This window comes from Morone saxatilis, unplaced genomic scaffold (genome assembly GCF_004916995.1).
Source record: "Morone saxatilis isolate NCDOM2014 unplaced genomic scaffold, NCSU_SB_2.0 Contig22, whole genome shotgun sequence".
Classification (NCBI taxonomy): Eukaryota; Metazoa; Chordata; class Actinopteri; family Moronidae; genus Morone; species Morone saxatilis.
The window spans coordinates 22,002,306-22,028,648 of record NW_023339785.1 but is presented as its reverse complement, the minus strand read 5'-3'; the positions used below and the strand labels follow the sequence as shown (position 1 = coordinate 22,028,648).

The following is a 26,343-nucleotide window of genomic DNA, read 5'->3' as shown; positions in this document are numbered from 1 at the left end:
TCAGATTGTTCTCCTAAGTGTCTGATAACATTATGGAAAGGATCCTTACAGAATTAAACAGTAAGATCGCTTCGTTTCACCAGAATCAGCCGATAAATCACTATTTCTCGCCACCAGACTCCATTGACACAAACTGTAATTTTACCTTCCAAATCTTTAGAACATCGTAACTTCATTCAGAGTGGACAGAAACAAACAGAAACAAACACAACGCTTGTCAAAACAGTCTTTGTTTGTTTTCCACTACATATTTACATAGTAATTGGCTGTTTGCTTTATGTTAATGTTCTAAATCTCGTTTGTATAACCTTTAAGTGCCCTAAATTCCAAAAAAGAAGACATGAGGAAATGTGAGAACTAATTTCTGTGAACTGGAACAGGCTCAACTTTGGCTTCCCCCATTCTTTCCTTCACACTCATATTTAACGCCACACTCCCATGTGACTGGGACAGACGCTAGTAGAGTATTTATAGGAGGGCTTAATATTTTTAATGTGGTGATGAAGTCATTGTAGAGGCGAGTTCAATTCACACTGTGACACAGGAATGACAAATTGTGAATTTCAGCTTTCCATGTGAATTATTAAAAACAGACTAAGCTGGCTGTCGCTATAAATAAGCCTCAACGTGACAGCTACAGAGGGAATGTTTTTATAGCATCTCAGCGTCATCAAAGAGTACACAGCCTGGAAAGGTGGGAGGGAAAGAGGGAGTGACCTGGACTTGAACCCGTGACATTGTACGGCAGACTTCTGCAGAGTCTCTTTATCATCCAAGAGGGTTTTTATGGGAGCTGTAAAGAGGATGATGTGATCATCCTGCTCAGACTCATTCAGCAGTTTCTAACCTGTGACTGTTGACAGTTATTATCGCCCTGTTTTTAATCAGCGAGGTCATATTTTGACAACAGATAATTAGAAAAGACATATATTAATTACTGAGTTTTTACCGCAGGAAAGTTTTGTTTTACCTTTTTATAACCTTTATGACATTTCCATTAATTAACAATAAATAGTCATAAAGTCTGACTGTAAACACCAAATTAATCTCTTTGTGCAGTGAAAAATAATGCCAATGTGTTTTTGTTATGTATTATTATTCGCTTTTTACTGCTTCGTGCAATATTTGATTGACTGTATGGAAACTGCGTAGACAGAGAACAAATTATATTCCGACAAATTAAATGTTTTCAGATTTTTACTCAAAGGAGAACACAATACTAATGATTTACAGAGCAGATTTGTATGCTGTACCAGACAAAGCAAAGCAGCAAAAACCAACTTCATTTCAGTTGGACTTAGTTATATATATGAAATTCACACAACATGTCAGACCAAAACAATGAGATAATAAAATAAAACTCACCAATTCCACCTTTCACCAGCACTTGTTTGGTCGAAATAAACCTTTAATTTACAGTTACATGTGAAAATACACCCAGTGAAAGGCTTGTTTTTGCTACCAACAGACTCAGATTGTTATTCTAGTGTCTGAAAACATGAAGGAAAAGATCCCTACAGAGATTTTGTTTAACCAGAAAAGGCTTAATATCACTTTCACTCGCCACGTAACATCATAACTTCATTCAAAGTGGACGGAAACAAAATAAAACTCACTAAAACAGTATTTGTTAGTCTTTCCGCTGTTCCAACAATCACAAACTCTGCTTTGGTTGAAATAAATCCTGAAATTAATCCTTTCCTCACGATGATTCCACTATGTCTTTACGTAACAAATAGTTGTTTACTGCTGTAATGTTTTAAATCTCACATATATAACCTTTATAAAAAACTCTGAAATCTTCCCACCGGGCCAAGTAACTGTTGAGTCGTTGCAAATGTATTCCAAATGAATATTTGGCAGATATACTGTGGTCATTTTGTGCTGCAGGGTGTACATTTCTTGACTTATTGCCCCTTTAAAATAAGTCTGAGAGCTCTCACACGCTCTCTTGCGCACACACCAGCATCCACTTAAAGATAGACACACACAAATGCATGCAAATTAGCATAGTCATCCACACATCAATTATGCTGTACGCAGACATAAAGCACACACGCACACACCGCTGCAGCTAATTAGTCTTTGTCTCCCCGGTTTTGTGTATTATCACTAATGTCGGGGCTCGGGGCGTTGTTCTGCGAGCTCAGCAACTTTTCTCGCTGCATCAAACCCCCAGAGTTTCCAGGCAGAGGAAAACATAAAAATATTATCTGTTGTGTTGCAAACAGTATGAGTCACAAAAGCTACAATAAGGCAGCTGAGGGAATAATCGTTGACGCTCTGGCAGGGAAGGCAGAATTACAACAATTTTAGAAGGAAAATATTATTCAGCAATTGCAAATGAAGTCGCAACAAGATGGTTGATATTGTTTGCCAAGATTATAGAGGTAGGGCTTTACATGCTGGATGTTTGTGAAAATCTGCTTCATTTATTTGAGTTTGGAAATTCAAAGAGAGACTCAGAAAGTAAAAACAAACATAGAAATACAGAAATACAGTCACATAAAAGAATATTTGAAATTATACTTAATAGTCAGCATTCTTCCAAAACCTCTGACATCCATAAAGTAATCTTTAAAGAAATTAAAGTAAAACACCACAGGTCTGTTTGGCCACTAATACATATATTATATTTCTATTTTTTACATGTGCTCATTAGTTCCAGGCTGAAATACATCACAAGAGTGGATATATGTTTTCTGAAGATCCAGTATTGTAGAAAGTAGCAGACTGTTAGCTTTGATCATTTGAAAACCACTTACTGTAAGCTGCTAAGTGCAGTCATTTTCTGACACTGAGAGCAGGTAAAATTGATCGCTGCAGAATCCCCGAAGCATATGTATCTGTATTTGCTGAGAGGCATGGGGTGGCACCGTAAAGGAAAGTAATAACAATATAAATAATATACATTATATTTGCAGGTTTATGATACATTTGCCTGAGCTATATGCGGTACTTTGAGCTTACAGTGGCTTTGTGTGCAGTCCTCTGCTTATATTCAGTCACAATTTGTCTGTTATCATTTGTTTTATTTCCTCTTATTGTCAAGATTATTCGTGATCCTTCTGTTTTAAGAATCTTAGCAAACTCTAGCAACAGGCACAAGTAAGTTAAAAAAAAGAGAGTTTATATCCTAAATAAACATTTGGTAAAAAAGATAATACTCTAAATAAATCAATAATCTCACTGCTTTTGTGTCTCTGTGTGTTCAGTATCTCTCTAAACAGGAAGCAGTCTCGACGGCGCGATGACAAGCTGCTTCCACCCCTCCTGTCCCCCCTCTCTGACGATCCCCCTCGTAAACGGACCTGTGACAGCAGTTCCTCTCTGAGCCAGGAGGGCGGCGCCACTGGGATGCTGCCCTGCTCCACCTCTTCCTCTTCCACTTCCTCCTCCTCACACAGACACAGGAGAGGCGAAAGCAAGGCGTCCTCACATGCAAGAAATGGCAGCGTAAGTGCTCAAGAATACTATTCCAGGTCAACATCTACAGAAACAAATGTGTTCTTATTCAAATAATAATGTTTTCAAGAGACAGGACTGCTGGTCAGCTTCCACTCTAAATGATGATAACTTGGGTCTGAAAATAATGCACATCCCCTAGGGTGGATTATTGGCTCTGGTGTTTCATCATCCACACTATGTTTGAGTGATAGTAGGCTAGTGGCATTATCTCCTGAGTGCAAAATTGAGTTGCTCACCTGACACTGTTCCAAATATAACCCCCGGAGTTAATGACATGCCATTTTTAAAACTTACAGCGCGACACACATCTCCACTGATGTGAGTCATGTTTCCTTACCTGCAATTTGTCTTCAGTTTCAGGAGCCAAAACATCTAAGAGTGCTTTGTTGTACAGTAGCAGGTAGATAGATAGATTATTTACTGTCCTTTCAAAGAAATATGTTGCCACAGTCTGTACATAAATGCATAGGTACATAGATACACAACACAACTGCAAGACATGTATGCACACATCCTACATTCAGTATCTACCCATTACGGTTACAGAGGTGTTTTGGCTATGGCAAAGGGGATAAACTCCTGCCGTAGTGTGTCTGTTTCCAGAGCAGGGATCTGTATCTGCGACCGGATGGAAGCAGTGTGAGAAAAAGTAAAGCATTAAAAACAGCAGATACATAAAACAGTACATCCCAGTAAATTAAAGATGTGTTTGCCATTTTACAACACAGGATTGTATAATGAGTTGTAGTTCTCTTTATGCTTCTCACAAAAACAAATGTTGCATGCAAAAATGATATACAGTTGATGGGTGAATACATAGTAAGTCTTAGAAATAAAAAAGAATTACATGGAGTGCTGAGGATAAATTAAGCAGCCTCACAGCCTGAGGGAAGAATCTATCATCTAACATTACTGTCGGCCATCTGGAAACTCCGTAAATCACCTCGGTACCGCTGTCGTCAAACTGGCCTCTGTCTGTGTCTGAGGTTGTGTTCACTGGGAGGCTGCTGAGCCCCGTTCAGTTGCACGCTACATTAGCAGTTAGCGGAGTTGAGGACGTCAGAAGGAAACAATACACAACAATATTCTGTCCATAAATATGATCCAGTTTCACCAATATCACTGATATGTGTTTTTGTACAGTAATCAGTGAGGTCTGGCCCTCCACAAACACTCTAGCTAGCTAACTAATTAATCTTCGCTCTGTGTCGCCAAACGTTGAAGATTAATTGACGGGTGAATGTCATGGTATTATCGGTTGAAATCTGTTAGTTCATGCTTACGTAAGCATGCATCACATTTTGTTTTATAAGAAGACAAAATTATTGGATTTTGATTTGAGTTGTTGTACATTTTTGGCATACATTGTTAAATAGGAGTACAGTATATGGATGCAATCTTAAGGGTTAAAATTACATTTAACTGACTTAGCTCAAAATTGTTAACTGTAACAAGATCCAATGAAAGTACAGGCCACTGAGAGGAGCCAGACATTTTGCTGGTTGAAAGAGATGCAGAGGCACCAATCCAATCACAGTGACACTCACTGTAATTTAATACCATGTAGAATAAACAAGAATGTGAACATCTAACGACATTTTCAGACAGTACTCGTTGTTCATTGATTGGATGGCCAGCTCCCTCGCATTTCTCTTTCATCCACCAAAGTGGGTGGCTCATCTCAGTGGCAGATGTCAGGCAGGTCATGCCTTCGCCATAGTAGGGTTTGTAAATTCCACAAACAGGCTGTGGCTGCTGTTGGGGGTACTGCTATTACACTTACATTATACATTTAAAGAAAGTTGGGCTCATTGATTTGATCTCATGTCTCCAGCAGCTACACCGTAACTTGTGGACAGAACTGTTCAGGCTGGCAGAGTGAATCCGTCTCTGTGACTGAGAAGCTGACAATAACATTTAAGTCGCTGGTTGATGAAAGCCACACATTGTAATATTAATTAATTCTATTATAACCACGGATTTAATTCCTTCTCTACCACAGGAAATTGATCCCCACGGCGAGAAGCCCAGCGGAGACGGTTACCATGCCAACGGACAGTCAGACTCTGAGGTGTGGTCGGAACCGGTGATGGAGCCCGCCGAACCTCGCAGGCCGAGACTGTCATTTAGTGACACGTACGTAGGAAAACACAGTACAACACACACCAATATGTGCACTCGTATACATTTAACAAGTGTTACGTGAGCATTTTAAACATTGATATGTCATTTCCATTGATATTGATGCATTAGTTGTCATGTACATTTGAAGAGATGGGCTCTTAGTTGAATCTTTCTTGTGGAGTCTGTTCAGCAGGATGATTTACAGATATGTTTTTTATTCTAATGACCGTTGCTCATCAGACGTTCGTTGCAGACTGAACATTACTCCCTCGATTCCTGTGTCAGTAATTCTATTTCCTTTGTTAGGAGACAGCATGTGTTTCTTCTTTACATGGGAAGTGCGTCTTGTTTACTCTCCAGAAGAAATGTGAAGCATCTTGTTTCTTCATCAAAAGATTCCTATTATTTATGAGTCTTCTCTCTCGGCCGAGACAAGTAAATACACGTCATGTAAGACAGAGCGGGTATTTCTCAAAGAGTTTTCTTTATTCCAGTTCTTTATAATTACTGTAAACATTGCATTTTTACATTAAGACCCATAAAGCTGAGTTTGACAGATGGATTACTTTATGGCACAAAGAGAAACTGTTTTATGGTACGCTGCTTTTCTGATATACACACTTAAAATCTTCCAGTTCTGGCAGATGGTACCAGTACTAGTACTATCAATGCTACTAGTGCGATATAGTGGTTACCAATTATCTCCACCATTCATTTATATTTAGAGTAATGTGTTCTATAGGTATTTATGAGTCCAAAAGTTTGGACCTTATTTGAAAATGAGCCCCAAATTGACATCCAGATAAATAAAGCAAGAAAGTATAAGGTAATATTAAACAAAAACAAGACATGCTGGAATTACAGCTAAAAGACTCAATCCAAGCACATAATTAATGCACAAAATATATCGATATTATCTATATATTATCGAAATTAACATGACTCGGGCCCTGGGTTGGGTCACGTATACGAGGAACCGAGCAGACCCGTTCTCATGTCTCATCTCTCTGTCTTAACACAACTTGTCTTATTTTGATACAACTCATTTAAGGGATGATACCTCTTCACACTGTATACTGGATGTTTTAAAACAATACATTTAAGGCCAAATGGTGGCCTAGTATGTATTAGTGTCTATTGTCTATTGTAGGTGGGTGGAATTATCTGTAACTGCCTCGCCATCGGTCCAGTCGTGTTGAAACCTGAAAAGATGATGCATCTTGTTACTTATTTGTCCCAAAGGGTTCCTGCATAATTCATGAAACAACATGTTTTGCTGTTATACTAAGGTTACACTAAGCCTGAGGTGTGTATACCAAAGTAGGGTACTGTATATAACTCACTGCAAGCTACTCGTAGGCAGTGATTATGTAAATCACTCTAACATGCAGCTTTTTTTAGTTTTTGTTAAACGACGTGTCAGTGCTATTTATGCTCTGTTTTTTTTTCTCCCCGCCGTTCCCAGAGTCCACAGTGCAGACTACTACATGCAGGAGGCCAAGAGACTGAAGCACAAGGCTGATGCTTTGGTAAGATGTTCTACAACTCTCTCTGCAATCACTGAAGGACACATAGGTTACACGCACGCACACATACACACACCTTCATGCTGGAGCACATGCAGGAGGCAGAGAAAAGGCAGATGCACACTGATAGAAAGAAAATGATGTTAACATCTACAGTCTAGACTGTAATTATGTGTGTGCACAGCGATGCTCAGAAGAATGAAAATCTATTTCATATCAAGGACTGTACTGTATAATTTGTGTTATTTATTGCACCATTTGTCTCCAAGGGAACGTTGCATTCAAGGACTGATGGTGTCTGCAAGATTAAACAATATCAAAAGAATTATCTGATCCCCTCCTAACAATGAAATGAGATTTATTTAACTTGTTATTTATCTTATGTTTACGCGTTGTTTCTTCTGATTTATCTGGGGATTTGCATCTCAGCAGGAGATTATTCAAAGAGAAGACTGCACGTCTGCCACAATGCTGTTTATTCTGTCTCATTCACGTCTTCTCTCTGTCTGTCTATCCTCTGTTACTTTTCATTACTCTCATTTGTCTGCCTGTCTTTTCTACCTCTCTGCGTGTAGATGGACAAATTTGGTAAAGCGGTGAACTACGCGGATGGCGCCCTCTCCTTCATAGAGTGCGGAAATGCCATGGAGCGAGATCCACTAGAGGCCAAATCACCATACACCATGTACTCTGAGACTGTGGAGCTAATCAGGTACTGTTCGAGAGTGAGTCACGTAGCGGATGGAGAGATTTTACAAGGCTCTCTAATGACTTTGTTGAATGAAACTGATAATTGGTATGATTTCTTAGGAAGGTTCCTTCAAAGCATTATGTCTCATTTGGTTTTAATTGTAGGGAAAATTAAGACAGCAGCTGCGGCTACATGCACACCTTTTTCATTCTGATTGAAATCATTAAGACGTCAGGTCAGCTGTGGACATGGGATGTGATCTAATACGCTGTGGTGTTTACATGCACATGTAATCTGAACAGCTGTGTGACATGCATTTGTCATATATTTGCATATTTGTGATCAGGTTAAATCGTTTACATGGTGCAATATTCCTTTTGATTGGTTTATGAAAGGTTTTTTCTGCAGTAAAATTTCACTCAGTTTGGGCCTGTTTATTCTGATTGAGGTATTTATATGGAGCATTTTTATTCTGTTTGCTTTTTATAATTGGAATATGAGGCTCCGTGTAAGTATAGTTAGTGCTTGGTACACTTTAAGTTAAATCAGTCAGTCAAGCCGTCAGAGTATCAGCAATACTATCAACAATACTGTGGAGACATTTTTGAATGTTTTACATAGTTAAACTAAAAGCACTCTTACACTGAACTACACTTGCGAAACTTGTGAGTGTGCACTCATGGGTTCTGTGTTATAGAGAACTAAAACCAAGTCACCACTTCTTAATGAACTAAATGATAAAAATGCATTCAGAGCAGCAGTGGATGAAGGATGTTACCTTATGTGGACTCGACTGAACTCGCTGTCTGGACTGTCTCTAGCCTGTCTTTTATGGTTATTTTGACTGAGGGACACTTAAAGACTCCATTCATGGACTAATATGCGAAACATGGTGATACAAAAACTGTAAATAAAAACCAAAACAAACACTGGTAGGCGTATATTCCACACAACTAGACCCCAGCAACCAAAAAACTTCAAACTTTTCTATTATGAACTGCTGATCTTTTGTAATACTTACGTACTGTAAGTGACCTGTAAACTGTGTAGCTGTGAATTACAGGCAAGCATTAAAATAAACAAACGTGGAAAAGAAGGTTGAATAAATGTTATAATATTGTAAGGCAGTTACAAATGATCTAATTAAAATTTTAGCAGTTTTTTTGAGAAAAAATCTCTGGAAATCAACTGTTTATACTCTCTACCCAACTATGCAGCCATTATAAACTGTAATTCCCTGATTATTTGCTAAACACTCTCATAATTAAGTGACTGTTTTTTTTCACTGTCTCAAAACATCTCTCTATTTTCTTTTAATTACTATCAAATCTTTTAGGAAACATTGCCCAGGATTCATATGTGAAAAATTACACCTCTTTTATCAGCCCAACCTTACTGACCTGTTGTAGATTTAGCCTATTAGCTTCAATAATATTCTGTGGTTGCATACTGCATGGTCACCTCTCTGCCCACAGAAAACGACAAATCAACACTTGAGTTTTTGAATAAAAACTAAACCCTAATTAGCATGAAGCCAGGGCTCTATTCATGATTTTTATTTTTTTGCCTTCTTCGTCTAAAGCTTCACAGACCTGCAGGGTTGCTAATGAGCGCTGTTTAACTCGTGTTGCATTACAGGATCTCTGCTGTTTTTCAGCCTTTCAGAGCTGCCAGCGTGTGAAGTCACCAAGTGAAAGTTTAAGAGAGCAAACTGAGAATAACGAATGAGTGCTACCTCTGAAAGCAGGCAGGTTGTGGCAGCAGGTTGCTGTAGCGGGAGACACTTTTAACTGAAGGACTCAGGTTCAAGATCTGCCTGTCTGCACTCATCCATGCTGCTGAAGGGTCCTTAAGCAAGACCCTGAACCGTCACCAGCTGCAGGGCTTGCTGATCTGTGACCCTGGCCTTTGACTGCCTCAAAGGAGGCAGGAGAAGAGAAGGACAAGGGTTTTTCCTACAGAGATCAATAAAGTATAAAGGTGTAACTCCTCTCCCTTGATGCACCTGTCACTGCTGAATTTCATTTTGACTGATTAACCACCTCGCTAAGCAATCACACGGGGTCCAATGAGGGCAGGAGGCAACAGCTGACCCCTACAGCATTTCTTTAAATACCCAATCAATAACCAAACGAGAAATGTATCCGTCCACAGAGTCAGATAAAGCTGACCTGTAGCTTGTCTTGCCTGAAGGTACTCCGGCTGGGTGGATGCTGGCTGTCAGCGAGCTGAAGGAATTAATCACTAACTGACATGTGACTGTTTTATATTCTTTATGTTCAGAAAGAGCAGCTCCTTGAATTATCTTAACCTTGATTTTCTAATTAAAAAAGAACCTTGAGTATACATGTATTTACTATCATGAGAAAAATAAAGTGTGTTTTCGTTCTACGCCCATAAATCACTGGAAATGTCAGCAGATGAGTAATGAGCGTCTCTCCTCTGCAGGTATGCCATGAGGTTGAAGAACTTCTCCAGCCATTCAGCCACCATCGCCGAGAAGAAACTAGCTGTGTTATGGTATGATTTTCTTTTTTTGTGTGTGTTTGTTTTTGTATGTAAAATACAGTATGGGTAATTGACAGGGTTTTAGAAATACTGTGCATTGACAGCCAAACATGTCCCCAAATTGTTTGTTTTTATTTAGATTTTTTATTATTTCACTGTTAAACGTACTACATGGAGTTTTTAACTGATGATGAAACTGTCAATTTAAGCAACACTACCGCTTTTGTCCACAGGGGTCGCCAGAATCAACACAAAATGAAAGTTCCTTAATACCGCTTTAAATAATTTTGGTGGATTATACTGGTGGTCTTGGGGTTACTCACCATGTGGTTACATTAGGGACATTTGTTGCCTGTCATACCTTTTCTCTCCCCCCTTGTCTGTAAACTTTAACTCCCCACAGTACAAGATTATGTAAATGCAGCTTTACCACACTGCCAGCCAAATTCTGGTGGAGAAATGCCGAAACGCTAAATTTACTCTTGCCCTAAAAGTATGCAAATTTAAACGATTTGGGGCCATATGCAAAAACATTTTTGTATTCTTAAACCTAAATCTCTCTTATTTGTGTGAGGTTTTCTCTTATAAATGTTGCAAGTTGGATTCAGGAAACACTTAACTGCTGCGCATTCATGACACAAAAACATAAATCAAGAAAAGAAGATTTTAGAAATAAAAGATTCACGTGACCTGAAACAATTAGAAAAACATGTCATCAGAGCATCACTGTACTGTGAGAATAGAGGAAATGATTTGACATGATGTTGAGTGCTCAACAAAATCTTGCTAATACAAACCGCCCATGACTTAGAAGTTAGATGGGAGGTCAAGGGCATCTGACATTCACAGAAATGGACAAGAGAATATTATATATAGTGCAAAAAATGTCACATTGAACCGAAAGTTCATTTGTCGACAGCTCGTCATCTCCGTTATCTATTCCATAGGCCTGATTTTCCAAAAATAACCATTCTCTCTCACAAGTTTTTTGGCGTTATATATATTAGTATATTTGGACGTGGATGAAAGGACGAAGTCAGTTGACCTTCGTCGTCATGGTAACAATAATAAGTACTTGGTTAACTTTGTGAAACGGTTGCAGTTTAGTTAGGTTTAGGAAAAGATCATGGTTTGGGTTAAAATAAGTATGTTAGTTACGTCAATAAAAGCAGCAAAAAATTACTTTCATTTTGTGTCGATTCTGGCGCCCCCTGTGGATAAAAGCGGTAGTGTTTCCACTGCCTCTTTTCATTGATTTAAAGGGGAATCCAACCGAATCAGACCTTGTGGCAGGCTTTAAGAATAACTATAAAGAAATACCCAATCTTCTCACAGACAGTTCTTTTATGTAGGTCATATAGAGGTATTAATATTACACTAAGACTGTTTTATAACCAGTTAAAAACTACTTGTAGTAGGTGTAAGTTATGTAAGTAAGCTGGTGATATCAGAGTGTGTATTTTCTGAACAACTGGCCTTCGGAGCAATGTGCATTTGTTTTTGTTTTTTGGATTAACGGGCTGTCAGACAAATGGGCTTTTGTCCAGTGGGACTGCACTATCAGGGTTTCGGAACAATGGCATGACAGCAATGATTTTACACAGTTGAGTGCAACGGGCCTGACAGCGACATGGTTGACAGCGACCTGCTTAGAGACTGCGAGGCAGCGAGAAGCTCCAAATTCATTCAGATAAAGGCACTACAATTCTTGAGTCGCTTGTGTCAAAGTGTTTTTCCCCTGTGGAGATAATCTGTACATGACTTGTGCGACAAGTCTGACTAAGAGAAAATTGGTGAATGTGACAATTTCTCTGAAATCACTCACTTGTGTCACTTACAAACCGATCTGTTCCATGAAGCTAAAACCTTTTTTTCCTCACAATGATCCTAAAAACCATTTCAGGGAGTTTTTTTTTTTTTTTTATCCCTCTCTGTAAATTAATAAATGTACAATTCACAAGCAAAGATTTGTTAATTATCATACAGTAGTTTTAGACATTCCCCACATTCTTCACTTCACTGAAGTTCTTCCTAATCCACGAGGACTTGTGGGGCGTGTTTGAAGTCCGTGTGCATTTTTTTGTGCGTGGATGACATGAAAATAATGTTGAGAACGGAGCTTTAAAGGGAATTTGTACAGAGGATTCATCTGCCTTCTAATGGTTTTGTTTCCATAGTAACCGCTGTCTGTCTCTGCTGTATCTGAGGATGTTCCATCTGAAGAAAGACCACGCTGTCAAGTACTCGCGGTCGCTCATGGAGTACTTCAAGGTAACACACAAGCACACATGGACATGGACTTCCTTCCCCTCCGCTCTCATTTTCTCCCTCTGCGGTTGAAAAACATGAAAAGCTAATTACAATCCCTCAAATACATTTCATATTCATTTTCATGGTGCCTGTGCATTAATTTTGCATGAAGTTATTAAAATCCATTCTTTCTCTTTGATATTAATGTATTAATTAGCTCCATCAATCATCACAGTGGATTGTTAGGGTTTAATGTGCTTGTTTTGATTGATTATGTTTAGTTTAATTAATTACTGAGGATGTCATTATCACAGTGCCGCATTTGCATTGATGGGATTGGATTTCTGGAAAGGGACTGACTCTGGGTTTAGTGTGTGCTGGCTGTGTACATACAGTATGTGTTGACAGAAAGGAAAAAAAAATAACTGAGATCAGTCGGAGCAGTTCATTTTAAAAGAGAAATGGCACAAAAACAGTGTTGCCATTTCTGTAATATACTTATCCACATGACACATTAATGTGGATTTTAAGTGCTTGTCACTATGTAACATTACACGATTTAATGTTCAGAAATTACACTTACTGTATTGGGCAAATTGGTGGCCCAGTGGGGTTCGGCTCATCTTATATTAACATTAATATTTTAAACTGACCCTATTAAACCAGCCAATAAATAAATAGAAATAGAAGAGTTCAACATTTTGTGAAACAGGCTTACTCACTTTATTGCTGAGATTTAGAAGAGAAGATAGATACCACTCTTTTATTTATTTTTATTATAGTTAAATATGAAGATGCAGGTAGCAGGTCGTTAGCATAGCCTGATATACAAACTGGAAACAGCTCTTCTAGCTCTGTTAAAAGGTGAAACATCTGCATATAAACCCCAGTGTAAAACCACAACATAATTTTTACACTTTTGTACAGATTAAACAAACGAGATACAATATGTTAATAATTCAGTCTTTATGCTAAGCTAACCATTTTTTGGCTAGGTTCATCTTTGATCATCTTTGATGGCCAAAATCTGTAAAATATGATGTCTGCTGAATGTTATAATGTATCTAGTCATTCTTATCATGTAAAGCAAATACTGTAAGCAATGAAAACATGTTTTAATAAAAAACAGGGGTTCATAATTAATTGAAATGTCATCAAAATCACAGAATCACAGAAAGTGCAATATCCAAATCACAAGAGCTACCAATTTTTTGATAAAGGTAAAATGTGTGATAACAACATTATAATGAAGTATTATAGTGCTGCAGAGATGATTTTAATAGTATTTATTTGTGAACATGAAAATTGTGATGTAAAAATGAAAATTCCTACTAATCATCAGTCATATTTTTAACATATCTTGTAGCCCTATTAATATACATTTGTCTTTTTGTGACCCAGAATTCAGCCAAGACTTCCCACCAAGCACCTTCTCCCTGGAGGACCAACGGGAAGTGAGTAGACACACACGCAGTATCAACCCCTTCATTCACACAGATAATTGAGAATTTATAATTCACAGCAGCTTTTGCTGCAAAATACCATGCCGCCACTGACAGCCACTTCCTCAAACAAACCCCTCAGGAAGAAAATAAAGGGATTGATTTGTTGTAGATGTGAGGAGGAGAAGACTGGAGGGGCTGCCAAGTGCCGGGTGAGAAGGAGTGATGATAGATGGAGGAGGAGAGGGGTGGAGGAGCTGTGGATGTGAAGCTAATGAGTTCAGACAGCTCTGACGCTGCACAACAGCAGGACTGGAGTTGTGTGTGTGTGTGTGTGCAGCACTGAATCAGGCACAAGTCGTTGGGTCAGCGAGGGTCAAGGCCACATCACAGACATTACATCACTGCCAGAGCCACACACCCAGCTGTGCAAGGCAGGGGGAGCAGTTTGTACTAGCATGACTGATGTTATTATACAGTGAATGCCACACACCCCCTCACTTTTTATAGCCTCAGGTCTGGAGTGATTACTCCTTTATTGTATTTGATATAGCTCGCTGCAAAGTCAAAGCCAAAACAGACTAGACAGTCAAAGACTGCTATTATGTCTGACAAATGTTCACCGTAATTATTGTGCAGCAAAATATAAACATAAGCATACTGTGTTATTGATCATTTAGTTATGATTGGTTAGGATAAATAGTAATGTAAGTAATTACATTCAAATGGAATACATAACTCTTTGTTCACACTTTCCTCTTCATATGTTATCAATAACTCATAAAAAGCCCTCCATGTATTCTCCAGGGTCAATGGGACTCCATCTCCCCTCTCACTCAGCCCCTCCCCAGCCAGCAACGGAGGAGGAGCAGGAGGAGGATCTGGAGGTGCCCCCGGCTCGTCGGGAAGTGTGGCTATTCCCCAACGGATTCACCACATGGCTGCCAGTCACGTTAACATCACTAACAACATCCTGCGGAGCTATGAACACTGGGAGACGGCTGACAGACTGGCCACTGATAGCCAAGGTACAGTAGGACCACAGTGACTTTGCATGACTGTATATAATGTATGTACATCTTTGCTTTGTTTTTGCACCACACTCACCAAATAAAAATGTTGGAGGAGGTTTAGTGCATGCTTATACTGTAGTAAACATCTGTTTCTTGCATTCTCTGTGTTTAGGAAAGAAAATGTGAAGGCTTTTATAAACAGGCTGTCTGCCCAGGCACACTGAGTAGCCAGATGAATATAAATCAATAGAAATGCTGTTGATTTGTTCCACCAAGTATGAAAAAGAACAAATGACAGCTAAAACCAGTTTCAAAAGTGTGTATAAGCAATCATAATGGACAGAAAGGATACTGATAAACACATTAAATATGTCATTTTTATGGCGAAGAGAGGAATTATGTTTTATAACTAATGTTTATAAGTAGTAGAGTTAGAAATAGTTAGAAATAGTATATCAGAAACTTTTTCCACACTATTCTCTGACAATAGAAATCAAGGACACTTACACAGGTGCATTAGCTTTTAAAGTGTCCTTGATTGTTATTGTCACCTATTAAAGGAGCAGATACTCGCCTATCTACATTGTATCTGCTCAGGCTTAACTACAGTGGCTGACTTGTTAATCACAAGGTAGCCACGCCCCCAAAAATACGCTGCTTCATCGTCTATTTTACTCTAAATGGGACCATAATTTAAGAAATGAACCTCATGCTGTGGAGAAGACTTGAAACTAGACATTGAGACCATAAACTAATTAGGAAACCGTTTACTGAGCTAAAAAATCATGTGAGAAGTTGGATCAGTTCATTAATATTATATTCACCTTTGTCTACAACCTCATGAGCTAACAGCATGCTAGCCAACAACCAGCTGACAACATGTCAAGCTAACTAGTATATTGCTGCTATCACCGGCAACATGCTGCCTTACCCACCAGGCAACCGGCAAAACAACCACCCTCCTCAGCTAGTAAACCTAACAAGCATGCTGACAACATGTCAAGCCAATTATCGTGCTGCCAGAGCCACCAAATGAAACTCAAATTTGTTATGGATGAATTTTTACAATAAAAGTACATTTACTTTATTTTATAAATTAGATTGCTGCTCAACAAAAATAGATATACAATAATAAACTGTTGTAGACCAAGTTTTGTGTTTTATGGATGAATCACTTACTTGACTTTGCCTATTTGATACCCAGAGCACCGTCAGTAAAAGCACTCAGCCTGTAATAATGTGTTTAATTTCAGCACAAAAGTAACCGTCAGTAACTGTGTTTCTCCCTCGTCCTGCTGTAGAATTCTTCCAGGAGCTGGACTCAGTGATGGAGCCGTTGAGTCAGCAGAGCAGCATGACTGAGCTGGTCCGATACATCAGACAGGGACTGCACTGGCTCCGCATAGAGGCTCACCTGCTGTAAGGACTGGACCAGAGCCAAACTTTACAACAAAAAAAAAAAGAAAAAAGAAATGGGCCTGGGAGCTAGAACTGGGATAACAAGTGAGATGAGACTCAGGACGATGCTTCAGTTCCCACTGGGATCCTTCAAATGACCTGACACCACTCACAGTAATGTATCAGCATACACTGGGCGGATTAATTGGGCTAAAAAAATCATTCACAATTAGGCCTGAACAGTAACTAAGTTTGGGGGATTTCTAACTGTGAACCACACAATACAAATTAGCATATTAGAATTTGGCTGATGCTGCTTTTTAGAGCAACTGTACATCAGTGAAGGTAGCCTTAATTCCTGAAGGGACAATATATGTTACAAACCTCCCTGTGTCCCTGAATAGAAATAAGAACTGCAGAGGAAAGGTATTTTTACTAAGACAGGATCATTTTCAAAAAGATATGTGAGAGGCTGATGTGATTAAGGAGGCTGAAGGTAGGAAAGGAGCTCAACACAGGCTCATCTGCTCCAGCAGTGGCCGGGAAATGTGTCTGTGATTGGGACTAGAATTAAAGCCTCGGGCTGATATTGATCCAAAGTGGAGTACCGGTCCAATCCATTAGATAAGGACCACGCTGGTAAAGGAAAGAGGCTCAGCTAAAAGCACTAGAGCTTTGGCTGAAGTTATCTTCTATTTCAGTCGGGAGCTGCTGGCTGTGTTGTGTATTCTTTAAGTAATTTAACAACATACAGTAATTAGTCACAAAAAGGCTTCTTGAGAATGACTGCTTAAAAGTCTTTGTGGTTTTTCATTTCATTTAAAGTTGTACTCCTGAAGAATTTCATCCAACATCAAACTCAATTTTTCATAGTATTTATGACTGGCATCAATTCTGTTGTAGCCATTAAATGTAGGTACTCTTGTTAGCTGCCTTTCATATAATAGTTTGCGACATCAGTGTCAGACTCCACCATTCTTGTGCTGGATTAAAATGGCGTAAAAACTCCCAGGAAACAATGCACAGAAAAAAGTTTCTCTAGGACTTTATTATTATTATTTATTTGTTCACCACCAGCCGGTGACGCTAAATCAATCAGAAGGGAAATCTGAATTTGCTTCTTAATTCTGGATTTATATCTCACATAATTAAAGTTTTTTCGAACGCCCTCGCCTACCTCTACATAGGGTCAGTTACTGTTTAAAAGCTTTTTATACTGTGCCGATACGATTCCTGAGCTTTGGTGCTGAATACCAAAACAATATATAAAGATGAAGATGAAGAATGTTTTTCTACTAATCCCTTTTAATTTTTCATTTCGAAGTTAAATGTCTAAACACAAGCAGTCATACAAAGATTTTGCCTTAATTAAATGGCTAAATTTGTAGTTAAATTGGGAATTATCTAAACAAAGAATAAACAGGATAATGAATTTGACCAGACATGATACCAGCGTTTCATACTTGACAGTTTTTGATACTTGCTGCAATGGACTGATTTTAGTATTGAGGTTTGATACCCAGCCCTACCTCTTATTGCATTTTTAAGTATCAATATGAGCATCAGGATAGTTGAGTACATCAATGGTTTGTTTAAATAGAAGCTGTGAGATCTCAGATGTGGAGCCTCCCAGTACAATCCAATCAAGACAACTTGAACATTGAGATGTTTCTAGCTACAAGACCTGGTCAAGTGGCAGTCTGGGGAGTTAACAGCTTAGCAAAACAAGCGCTCAATTCACTGGTCCTACAAATGAAAAACAAAAAAAAAAAGCATTTGTCTGGTTCTTCTCTCACTGGTTATGAGCTTTGGTGAAATTCCACTCAGTTCTATTTCCCATAGTAACCCACCCACTAAGGTGTCAAACACTTAAGGGGGAAAAAACTACAGGATTCAGTATGATTTGGCTCTAATTAAGCACCCCACCCACGAGCAGATCAAGTAAACAACTCTCATGTCGGCTTTTCTGCCCTGATGTCAAAGAAAATCCTTGCATCAGCAGCGACTTTGTACAGCGCTTAATGAGATCAAATCATCTGCTGGATGTCTTGTAGTCATTTCCCCGCATTTGTTGTGTTGTGTTGTTGGTGTGTATAAGTGTACAGCTGATTGTCAAGTCTATTTAAATCATTACCTGACTGGACAATGATGATGTTTGTGTACCATAATGTACAGACTGTGACTCCTGAAAACAGTGTTTTTGTTTTTTTAGTGTCTTGTGAATGATTCAATGTGAATGAATGAGGAGGTGGAACAACAAAAATAGGGTATCTATATATATGTGTGAGTGTGTATGTCCATGCACAGGGTATGGCTGCATTTACACAGCACCAAACATAATCTGATTTTTAACCCTTTGTGGCACATAAAAACAAAAGAAGAGCGTTTTGTTTCCGTGCAGCGTCCGCCTCTCTTTTTCACTTGTGCTATAAAGACTTAAAATCTAGATTTTTTTTTCATGGTCCCTGTAAATCCAGCACATCAAGCATGAGTTTTTATGTTTTGGATCATTTGACCATCGCTGAATGTGTATGGAAGACAATGCGGATGTGGAAAGTAATTTTCACTTTGACAAAAAAAAAAGAAACTCAAGTGCCTCTATTTGTGTCCAGTGGGAATTGCTCTATTTATTTAAGAACAAAGAATTAATCTAAATAATTTTCCATACCATATTGGTATAAATATGAGATTGTTTTTCGTAAAATCAAATGTTTCCACAAGCTTTTTACTGGCGTTTATGACGACACCAGGGTTTGGCTTTAAGAAAAAATGTGTGATTTAACGTGTCAAATTTGCATCAGTTGCTGTTTTGTTTTTTTTATCTTAATGATTTGAGCAAGTATGGGTTTGTCTGAAATGCCTGAAAAATTAAAACCATCGCATGCAATAAATGATAGCTTCAGACCAAGAACTACTTGTGTCCATTTTGAAAAAGAAAAAAACAAAAACAAAAAAAACAGTCAAATGTATTTCTTGTCACATAATCATTTACAGTGAGAAAAAACAGAGCTGCTTCAAATGCACAACGCTAACAGTCCGATGGAGGTTCAAGAACATCAAGTCAATGAACAGGAAGAGTTCAACTTTTTATAGGAAATGCGCTTAATTTGCCTTCATAAGATGAGAAGATTGATCTCATGTTTGTATGATAAATTTGAAACTAGAGCCAGCAGTCAGTTAGCTTAGGTTAGCATTAAGATTGGAAAACGGGAAACAGCTACAGCTTGGTTTCGTCCAAAGGTAACAAAATCCACCTACCGGTTTGTTTTAGGGCTGGTTAATCCGATTTGTTTTCATACAATGTGTAAAAAGTTTGACTGTGACAATCCAGTTATTACAACGTGCTCTAAAAGGTTAGTTAGGTGTAAGCTGCTATATTAGCTGTTGTGAATCATGACAGTCCCATACACCAATTTCTTTTCCCAGGGTGGTGAAGTCATGAACCGCTCTTCTCTACCTCTGACTGACTGGCACTCATTGCCTTCATTGGTTTGGTTAGTTAGATTTTTAGGCATGAGGAGTGAGGTTGGTTAGGGTTGTCAGGGTAAGCCAATCAGAGGCAGAGTAGGGCGAGTCACATCTTCACCTGACACAGTTTAGAAGAATGTTTTAACAGCAAATGGACATCTCTTGTTAGGAGAGGTTCACTACCTGCTGGGTACCTAACGCTAGCTGAAGCATCAAGTCTGTAAATCCCGATTTATTTATTGATTGATTTTAATATTTATCTCATCGCCCAACCAACCTTCGTTTGTTTCTTGGTCGGGTGTACAGATTAAAATAACGAGGTATAACGTGTTAATTAGTGCGCATTTGAATTGATTGTAAGCAGATTTTGTTATTTTTTGAATAAAGCCAAGTTAGCCCTGTTTCCATTCTTTGTGCTAAGCTAAGCTAACTGGGTGATTTAGAGTGGACATGAGAGTGGTAACTACCAGCTAGAATGTGAATAAGCATATTTCCAAAAAATGTCAAAACTATTCCTTTAAAATGGACTCATGGTTCTTCATCTGAAAGCCTGAAAATGTTTAACAGTGAACATTTTGGATAACCGTCCCAAACTCCACTCCCTGTGGTTCAACAAAAATGCCTTTTTTAAAGTTGTTGTTTCTTTTCTTTTTTTTTAAATTTTAATTATTTGAGGTCATGAAGCCAAAATGTCCCAATGAGCCAATGAACGTCTACAACAGCCAACAAACAAAACCCACAAACTGTTTCAGTCAGACCTCAGCCATTACAAGTCAATAGTTGATCCACAGTGTTGCTCAGTCCAATTCAATGATGTTCGATGTTGTTTTGTTTTATGGTGAAACAGTGATGTTACTATATGGTTATTGTTACTTTCACACAATGGTCCTTATTTTGATTATATGCAGCGGTACAATATATTTATACAATAATATGCTGTAAAATGTCAAAAAACTTTGCATTGGTGACATCATAGGAAGCATCGGTTTCATCCCGCCATGCTACATGTCACATGGTGGTTATGGTAAATGTTGAATTCACGCAACAGTTCATTTGACTATATGCAATGTCAAACAATGTCCGTATATTCTGAAACGTTTTGGAGACAGACTGCCTCAGCATGGCCTTTTATTCTGCTGACATCTTACTAAATATCTCATTAGCTCCTGTTACATTATCACAGTTGTCAACCTGTTTATCAAAAGCAGCAGTGACAGAAACAGCGTCGCTGCTGTGGTGATTACAATAGAGAGCTTAAACAGACTGATTTATTTTTTGACAACAGATGGCTACAAGCTGATAATACATTGATAATCTCTCCAGTAGTGATGAGTGTCTCTAATATTTGTTTGCATTTCAGAAAATCACAGATACACTTTGATTGCTTATGAAATTGCCAAAACTGCCTCATACAGTAAATGAACTAGCAGTATTTATAAAGACAATAAAGGGTTTTTTCTTCTCAAATTCCTTGTAATCTACCAGAAAGCTGCTTTTTCTCTCTTGTTTTTTTTCCATTTGATTGTCCTCAGTTGTACTGTTGGAGTCATGCAACAGTGTAGAAACAAATATTTGAAAGAGATTAGTCTCTATTTATCTGATAAATAATCATTTGTTGAGGTCACTGGAGGGAAATTAATACGCTATCACTACTGCTAATAACTGCTAACATGTTGCATCATGTTTTCTCTTTTATGCTTAATTACTAAGTAGTAATCATCATAAGTCCCTTTCAAGTTATTCCTTAGAGAAAGCTACTATTAGTATGGGGAAATTCTTATCTTCAGTTGTACCAGAATACCACACTTTGCCAAATAAGTTCTGCAACCAATATACTGTGTTTATTTATGGTGCGGTGGAATACACGCAGGGCATGGATGGATTACTATTCGCTTGAAAAAAATTATAAAAGAACATTTATTTGAACTTAAAAACATTATATTACTGTGGCACATTGAATACAAATATCTGTAGCTGGCATTAGAAATCATTTCATATTGCAATATATTGTGATTCTGTTGGCAAGGCAATATATTGTGCAGTGGGATCTGCATTTGTCCCTGTAACATCCTCAGTTTACAACTCTGCTATCTAGCAGTTGGAAGTTTAAATCTAAATATGGATACAGTATTTCTGAGAATCGATGCAATATTTTCTTACACCTCTAGTGCCAAGGCATGCCACCCCTCTAGATCCACCCCTGAACACACTGACAGGAATAGTTGCACTTTCTTTTCTAGAGTAAAACAAGAAAATCGATTCACTCTTTGTGCGTATCGAGTACGGACCTGGAACCAGGAGATAATTATCCTAGCTTAGCATAAAGATTAGGAGCAGGGAGAAAGAGCTATTACCCGCCTCTTTAAAGCTCACTAATTAACACTTTGTATCTTGTTTGTGTTATCCACACACTTAACAAAACTACAAAGAAATAGTTCCAGCAGCCAACTCTCCCTAAAACCACAAATTGTTGCTTTTACATTTCTGTTTATGTACAGATTAAACTAACGACATGCAACGTGTTAATTAGTGAGTTTAGAGGTGCTGCTGGTTAGCCGTTTCCCCCTGTTTCCAGTCTTTATGCTAAGCTAGGTTTATTGCTTTATTTTCTATCTATCTAGCTCTATCTTTGACATGAAAGTGGTACCAAACTTCACATCTAACTCTTAGAAAGAAAGCAAATAAGCGTATTTAGTGTTGCACAATTTCTTTAATAGGCTTTGTAGTTGATATAAAGCTCCTGTATTAGGGTAATGTAGCAGTAAATATAAAATACTGTCCATGCAGAAGTCAAACTTTGGATTATATAATTAAAAACATATCATTAAGTTAATCAAAGAGCTTTTTATCCACTAACAATAGGACAGCCGGTTCCCAATCAGTCTGACACTAAACAGGAACATTTAAAAAAAAAGCAGCAGTATCATTTTAATCAGTAATATTCCCTCTGAAACTATGTTAACCTCTGCCAAGGTTGCTTTGATGGTTTCAGTGTCTCATGTGCAGTTATTTTGTAATATTGCATCCCTGCTGGGACAAATGGTGTTACATATGGCAGTGGTTTAAAACGGCCCCACGATGAGAACAACCCATAAAACAGGAAGTAAAAAAACTGTGTGGACATTGGTCATTCTGTTCCCTCCAGTGGAAAAACCATCAGCTGGTCTCAGCTGTAATGCAGAATAGATCCAGGTCAGTTAACTTGGATTCAGTGCAAAATCTTTAAAGGTGCGAAATGTAGCGGTTTCTTAAACTAGGCACTTCCCGACCGCCAGTGGTTGTTCGGGCCGAATTTTTCTAAAAACTGAGACACTTTTAATCATAAACCTCGTAGATTCTTGTCAAGTTTTTACAGTACGACTAACCTTTCTTTAGCTTTGTGGACTGTATTCTTGGTGATGATCTACTTTGGTTATTGCAGCAGGATCCAAATTCATGTGGCATTTATTGATGTTAAAAATGCTACAAGGCACCTTTAAAGTGTTATGATTATATGATTAAATTAGCATATTTACAGCCCAGTCATTGGTGGACGGGCAGCAACACGGTGCCTCTGATTCAACCTGACAAATCTCTGTCTGTGGTTCTGATGTACATCACTTGCAACATTGTAAAGATTTCTACAAAATAACATTCGGAAACACATCCGTCCAACATGGATTGCATTGTATTTTTAAATGTGTTGCACAACTTCAGCTGTTTTTCTGTTTCTATCAGTGCTATCTTTTGGCCTTTTATATGGTTCTTTTTATAATGAAGTTGTTCTATGTGATGATCAGAAGTTGTGATGCAGTTCCATTGTTTTTAAATATTTAATGTCTCTAAAATATGGATTAAAATCTGTTTAAACCAGTGGTCCGGCTGCTCTCATGGTCTTATGTGTCTTTTTAAAATGTTATAATTGGCTTTTATAAACATTTGCACTCATAACGATTTCAAATTCACTACAAGAAAACATAAAATCTTGTTGTTATATTGAATTATCAACAAGAGATAGCAAACAGACATTGACTGTAATAAAACCATAATATTAACACCTTAAATATTCATTCTTACAATAAGACTGAGACTACTTAATGAGTAAAATCTCTCCAGTTTTACACTCAACGAGATTATTTTATAAGAAAGACCTGAGTCTTTGAGTGGCCTTGATGTAATACATTATAAGAGCCAAGCTAGTCTTCTTAGCACTAATGGACTCTTATTTCTACATCATAACAACTATTAGCCTACTTCACCATGCATGATTAATTCATTGAAAATAGCCACACATTAGAATTCAAGAGGGAAGGAGAAGGCTGTGTGTCTTTAGAAAGTAAGAGACGGTGAAAAAGAGCTCGATGGACTTCAGAGTGAAATGAGAAGAATAACAACGGCGTAAAGACAAGGAGTCTCACGTTAAAGTCCAATTTAAATTTTCTGGGAGACACAAATCCCATCTAATGAAGTATTTCCCTAAATGAGTAGGGAGGTGGAAAGCCTTTTTTCAGGCCCTAAGACATATTAGGTGAGTGTGTGTGTCCTTGGTGTAGAGCCAACACACCGACAGCTTAGATTTATAGGTTTAATTGCCATAGGTAATCATGCAGTCAAATAAGCTCTCAGAGATATGGTTAAGCATCACACACACACATAACACAACACACGTGCCCACATCCACAGAGAGACCAAAATGTATGGACACACACATATTGCTGCAATAAGCATCAATTAACCCCAAAGGGAAATCTGACCCGAGTAGATCCTGATGACTTTAATGCAGTGGTTCCCAATCTGGGGGGCCGGGGACTCCAGCAGGGCTCGCCAAAGTTATACAGGGAGGTTGCGAGGCCTTCTTAATTTTAAAGTTCCAGTGTGTAGAATTTAGTGGCATCTAGCAGTGTAGTTGCAGATTGCATTTCCCTCGCTTCACCTTCCCTTTCAAAGAAGAAGGAACTACAATGGCCGCAAAACACACAGAGCCAGTGTTTGGTTTGTTCTTGTAGAAACATGTTGGCTCAACATGGCGGCCTCCATGAAAGGCAACCCGTGATGTCTGTAGATATAAAAGGCTCATAAGGAAACAAAAGAAACAAGAATTCTTATTTTCAGATGATTATACACCAATTAAAACATACATATGATTATTATTATTATTATTATTATTATTATTATCATTATAATAATAAAATATAATAATTAATAATAAAATATAATAATTATAATACAACCTCCTAATGTACACCGCACTGTCCGAAACACCGCACTCAAGTTGTTGACTAAATCTCAGACTTTGGGTTCATTTCTGTGAAGAAAAACTACATGAAATTGTTATTTTCAAACTTTATATTATTATATAACATATACACAACATGTGCTATATTCACAGAGCCTTCACCATCTGATAAACAGACAAACCTACTGCAATTAATTGTACAGTTGATCAGTTGTTCTGTAGTGTTATTATTATGCATTTAATATTTTAATGTCAGTTTACTCAATGATAAAAAAGGGTCCCTTATACAATACACTGACTTTAACGTATCACTGTTGTTCTCTATTAAAATCATTTAATATCTACATCTCCACATCCACTCAACAGCTGAGCCAAAACACACTGGATTTATTCTTTGTGACACTTCAAAAGTGTGTTTAGACAGCTGGAGAGAAACACAGCTAATGTAGCATGAGCACTAGAACTTCATGCACACTGCCATTTATTGACTCTAACATGTGGACTGGCGCTGCGATCAAGGCGGCCGAAGCACAAGTTTCCCCCCTGTGTGAGCAGCCTGGTTGAGCAGTCCCAACACGTTGACAGAGTTTTAAAAGTTGTAAGAAGCTCATTATCCATTCCCATGGTATATTCTTACAGACGATCTGAATAAAAATAAACTCTGCTTTGGGCCTTTAAATAAAAGCATCTGATTGAGATGCAGGGAGTTGATTTTAGATAGATATGTATTTAAATCAAATGCAGGCTTCGGAGTCTGGAGTCAGAATGTGACTTCAGATCTTTGGGAGTGTAACAAATACTAATGAGAGGAGATTTTGGAATAAATATTACTAATATTTTTGCCAGCAGTAAGAGGCCAATTCTGGATGTGAACTTTTAATTATCCCTGTGACATTTTCTCTTAGTTTTACAAATGCTCACACAACCATCAGCTGCTGATAATCTCTCTAAATGCAAGCAAAGGGTGAATGTCAGACAAAAAGAACAGTTTCTCATTATAACAAGAAGATATTCTTGTGTTTAACACCAGTTCGTGTGTAGTAAAATGTGTCTTTCACTGTGTAAACCTTGTGATGGACCAACATTTTAGATTTTTTATCAGCACAAAGGTGTACTTGTTTTGATAACACAGTAAGGTAGACAGGTAACAACTGATCCTTCCTGTCCCGCCCCGTTTTGCTCTGTGCTCCAATAACAGTTGAGCAAGCGTCGGCCAACTTCCTCCTTTCCTGTACTAGAT

At 38.1% G+C, this 26,343-nt stretch overlaps 1 protein-coding gene across 1 annotated transcript in view; it reads left to right on the top strand.

Annotated features, from left to right (window-relative positions):
• The window catches only part of LOC118333385 (AF4/FMR2 family member 2-like), a 69,999-nt gene extending 46,257 nt beyond the window's left edge, over nt 1-23,742 (top strand). The window contains exons 13-21 of the mRNA XM_035668992.1: nt 3,216-3,456; nt 5,471-5,604; nt 7,058-7,121; nt 7,694-7,830; nt 10,258-10,329; nt 12,495-12,588; nt 13,969-14,021; nt 14,817-15,037; nt 16,324-23,742. Of these exons, the coding sequence (XP_035524885.1) occupies nt 3,216-3,456; nt 5,471-5,604; nt 7,058-7,121; nt 7,694-7,830; nt 10,258-10,329; nt 12,495-12,588; nt 13,969-14,021; nt 14,817-15,037; nt 16,324-16,445 (1,138 nt within the window). The 3' untranslated portion in view covers nt 16,446-23,742. The remainder of the gene's footprint in view (nt 1-3,215; nt 3,457-5,470; nt 5,605-7,057; nt 7,122-7,693; nt 7,831-10,257; nt 10,330-12,494; nt 12,589-13,968; nt 14,022-14,816; nt 15,038-16,323) is intronic.
• The last annotated feature ends 2,601 nt before the right edge of the window (nt 23,743-26,343 follow it).